The 4,133-nt window shown below is 41.6% G+C and overlaps 1 protein-coding gene across 1 annotated transcript; it reads right to left on the bottom strand.

The window, feature by feature from the left end:
• Positions 1-1,386: 1,386 nt before the first annotated feature.
• Positions 1,387-3,780, bottom strand: LOC106780418. The gene has a single exon (XM_014668704.1). It carries the CDS (start codon positions 3,778-3,780, stop codon positions 1,387-1,389), a length of 2,394 nt encoding a protein of 797 aa, XP_014524190.1.
• Positions 3,781-4,133: the final 353 nt, after the last annotated feature.

The following is a 4,133-nucleotide window of genomic DNA, read 5'->3' as shown; positions in this document are numbered from 1 at the left end:
TGGATAAATATCTGGCGCGTGTTTTTCTACCTTGGATCGTAATAGCCAAGCACGCTTGAGAAAAATAAATGTTGCAGCGGTAATTCGTCGGTGCAAAATTCTTTTAGCCCGCGGTAAAACTCACGCACTACGTCGATATCGTTCAAAACGTATAGTAGACCTTGTTTCAGCGCTAAAATCTCGGACGTACACGTAGTATCGCATTTACATATATCACGCACGTAAAAACGTTGATGAGGTTTTTTTTTTTCTCAAATCATGAGGAAAAAATATTTACATTCCCAAGGCGACAATTTGTCGATGGTCTGCACGGCAAGCGCTCTCGGGCTTTTACTCATTCATAACAAATAGTAACTCGTTTTTTTTTTTTATCAAAATAAAATCTATAACGCTAACTTAAGAACGTAAGCTAATTCTATTTTTGTAGAATAACTACTTACATTGCTCCATACTCAATTAGCCAACACACAAAACATAAAAACGAAACAAAGAAGCAAGTGATTTTGCTCCTCACGAGATCAATACGCTTGATTAGCCTTCAATTTCGGGGGATACCACTTCCTATACATCTATACACGTCTAGGGTCTGGTACGTCTAACACTTTTTCGAAAAAAATATGATTGAGCGGCAACTCCGCAAGGCAAAATTTAGAGAAAGCGTAAATGTAAATCAACATTAATTCTAGATTGTCCAGATAAGATAGGTTTTCCGCTCTCAACGCTAGCATTGCGTTGACGCAGGTTTGGTCGCATTTGCATATTTCTCTCACGTAAAATCGACCTTTCTTAGTGCGCCTTGCATTATCTATCGAACGAGCGTGTCGCTCGTTACACATATAATAACTTGACACACCAAAGCGAAATGCGAGGGCTCTTTTCAAATCGAAAGGAAGATCGAGTGTGGTTAACAAATATTTACATTCCCAAGGCGACAATTTATCGATGGTCTGTACAACAAGCGGCTTCGGACTTTCACTCATTTTCACGTCGTTAGTACGCCTTCAAATTAAAAGACTAGACAACATTTTCTATTCGGTGTTAACCTGGTGGTATCAATTAAGGGGTTTTTAAGAACTATGATAGATTATATTCTTATGGTCTAGATCGATCATAAAAACACTAAGGGCACTATACGGGCTAATATAATTCAAACACCAATTTCGAAATAAATGAACAATCTTAAAATAGGTATTACTAGGGAGCATCTTCTTTAAGCGATCAAATAAAAGTAAGCATTGTTCGACGCACGCAAACGAGCATTGATAGTGCGCTTTCAGGAGCGCGTGCGGCTCGATTTGAAAGTACAATGTATACACCATACGCAATTGAATTTCTTCCGTGAGTTTGTCCGGATACCTGTAACTACTCAAGAGGAAAAGACACTCGTCAAAGCTCAGACGCATCGAGCATCTCGACGTCAGAGTCGCCGTGTTCATAGCCCACTGTGCTGCTTCGCTGCTGATGTATTTCAGGGATCAGAGCCTTCATGAAATTCTGATGCGTCATTACTGAAACATGGAAATGAGGAAAAGTATGTACATTATCCGGCCACACATGGACCTTAGAATCGTAGGAATCCAGAGATGTTTTAGTCATTATCGCCGAATAGATGCGTTGTTTCTTTGAAATGATGGTGTTTTGTTTATGTTGAAACCGCTTGTTTTGGTACAAGCAGTCCAAATAATCCTGATGCGTTATTTGTTTACGTATCACGTGAGATTTTATACCCTTCAGCTTCCTCTTATTGTCAGTCGTAGTAAGAATGCTGTAAGCTTTGGGACGCACTCCGCAAAATTCTATAATGTCTGTTTTCGGATACTCGTTTTTCATTTTACCTGGCACGCGTTTATTGACATCGGTGTAACACATATGACTCGGGTCGTACTCGCTACAATCGTACCACGACATAGGCCCTTTTTGATTTTCTAGCTTCACAACGTGTGACGGGTTTACCCCCTCCGAAAAAATGAGGGCGGAATCCGTGTCTGAATAGCATAGTTGCCAAGTTTCACCAAAATTCTTATTTACATGATTATAAAGAAAATCTTGCATGTACGTTTTGGAAATGTCCAAAACGCTTGCGCCAATATAAATCGGGAAATCATAGCGTATGCTCTTTTTAGTCTTATGCACAGCTACAATTTCTTCGCCTATCATTGTGGCTCTTTCGAAATACGGATCAGCGACAGCTTTCAAAAACTTTCCTTTTTCGGTAATTAATCTTACATTTTTATGCTTACCCACGTCCATGCATGTGCGTCCGAATAACATGTTGCAAAAATCTTTATACAACTGTTTATCGAAATCGTTTTTGGCGCGGCGTCGTAGCTCCATGTTTTTTTGGATATACCCTTGCAACCACGGCTCTTGGTGAAACGAGATACCCCGACGTATGCTTTTTATTTTCAGCCCTAGCGACACCGCCATTTTTAGCGCTCGATAATGCAGTCCGTAATTAGTTTTATCCCTCAGGTTGGCCACCAATTTGGGAACCTTCCCCCCTGGCGGGATAATGTTTTCCGGCAACACTGGCATAATTCTACTATGCAACATGTGTAGTTCGGGCGGGTACTCGATGTCCGCGACGAGCCAATATCCTGTTTCGGCGTTGTCAGATATATCCAATATGTTGCGCTCTACGTAATCTAATTCGTCGCGAGACATCCACTTGAAATTTTTTAACGGCAATGACTCGCACATCGCTTTCGAGTACAGCGCGTTAAAATCGGTCATGAATAGATAACTAGGCACTTCGGTTTTTGGATTAAAATTCGGGTTGACGTCAGGATTATTGGCTCTGGCGTACCTCAAACTGCAGACACAATACCCACCTCTTATGTTGTTTTTAAATGTGTAGTATTGGTCTATGTCGGTGAGCAGCTCAATTTTCTGTCGGCTATGCCATAGCATACAGGACCACGTGTAAGACGCATTACTTATGAAGTGGGCAGGGTCCAATCCGTGCGACAGTTGAGCTGTTTTTCGATACGCTGAAATCACATCGGATAAGAGCAACGTATCTAACATGACGTAGAACCGATTATAGTCGCCCAGAGTTTTCATACCGAAAGCGGTCCAGCACTCTTGAGCGTGTTTATAGTTTTCCGGCGAGCAGGGCTCCTTGCTGAGATCGTTAAAAAAAGCACCTATCGGAGGTAATTCTGTTTCGTCAAAAACAGCCTCGCTCGTAATATAACTGTACGGAAAAACAGATTTCCGCATTGCCAAATGTAGCAGATGGTCTGGGATTATTTTCCGCGTCTGGATAAACAAATCACGTTCGCCGCCCATATTTTGCACCAAATTTTCCAGAGAACCGGACAACATTTTGTACGAATCCACAAATCTAAGTCGTACAGAAGTAAACCCGTTCGAATAGTTTTTAGATATCGTTATGAATTCTTCGTCTGATCGCGCAATCGCGGTAATCGAGCCTTGCACACTGTTCATATGCTTAAGTATCAACTTTTGATCGTACTTGGCAGCGTTATGTGCATATATCGTAATGTAGTTCGGCTGTTGGTAATTCAGATTACACGAGTTGTGCGCGTACCCCCGGATCGTCCCCCCCTCGGCCTGGTGCCAATGATCTACAACCGGAATTTCTGAAGGTGAAATTGGCAACTCGCATATGTGACACTTTTTAGGATTATATTCGATCGCCTTGTCGGGATCGTAGGGGGTATACTGTCCCATATATTCCATAGCTTTCTCCGCCTCTTCAATTAAATACTCGAAAAAAGTTTCTACAGCTCTTTCCCCGCAATATACCCGCGGCATTGTTGCCGGCTCGTACTCGTTTATCACGTGTAAACAAAAACTATTGGGTTCGTGCCGCGCGTACAATTGAGTGGATGAGTTTGGACGCTCATCGATAGGTTTCAAAGTAGTCTCGAAATCAAAATACATGGTAATCGGGACTTTGATTTTGTACTTGAATTTTGTAAATGTCAATATATTAGCCCCCTTATGTGGTACGTAAACTCGCGCAACTGGATTTTCTACACACATCGACTTATGAGTTTTGAGCCTCCATTCGCTATAAAAATGACTCAAACATCTCGGACAAATGTAAATTCCTCTTTTGTAGCGTGTTATTTGGCTTCGAACCAGGCGACTCAGATCTCTAATAA

Source organism: Vigna radiata, unplaced genomic scaffold, assembly GCF_000741045.1.
Source record: "Vigna radiata var. radiata cultivar VC1973A unplaced genomic scaffold, Vradiata_ver6 scaffold_572, whole genome shotgun sequence".
Classification (NCBI taxonomy): domain Eukaryota; kingdom Viridiplantae; phylum Streptophyta; class Magnoliopsida; order Fabales; family Fabaceae; genus Vigna; species Vigna radiata.
This window is presented reverse-complemented; position numbering and strand designations above follow the sequence as displayed.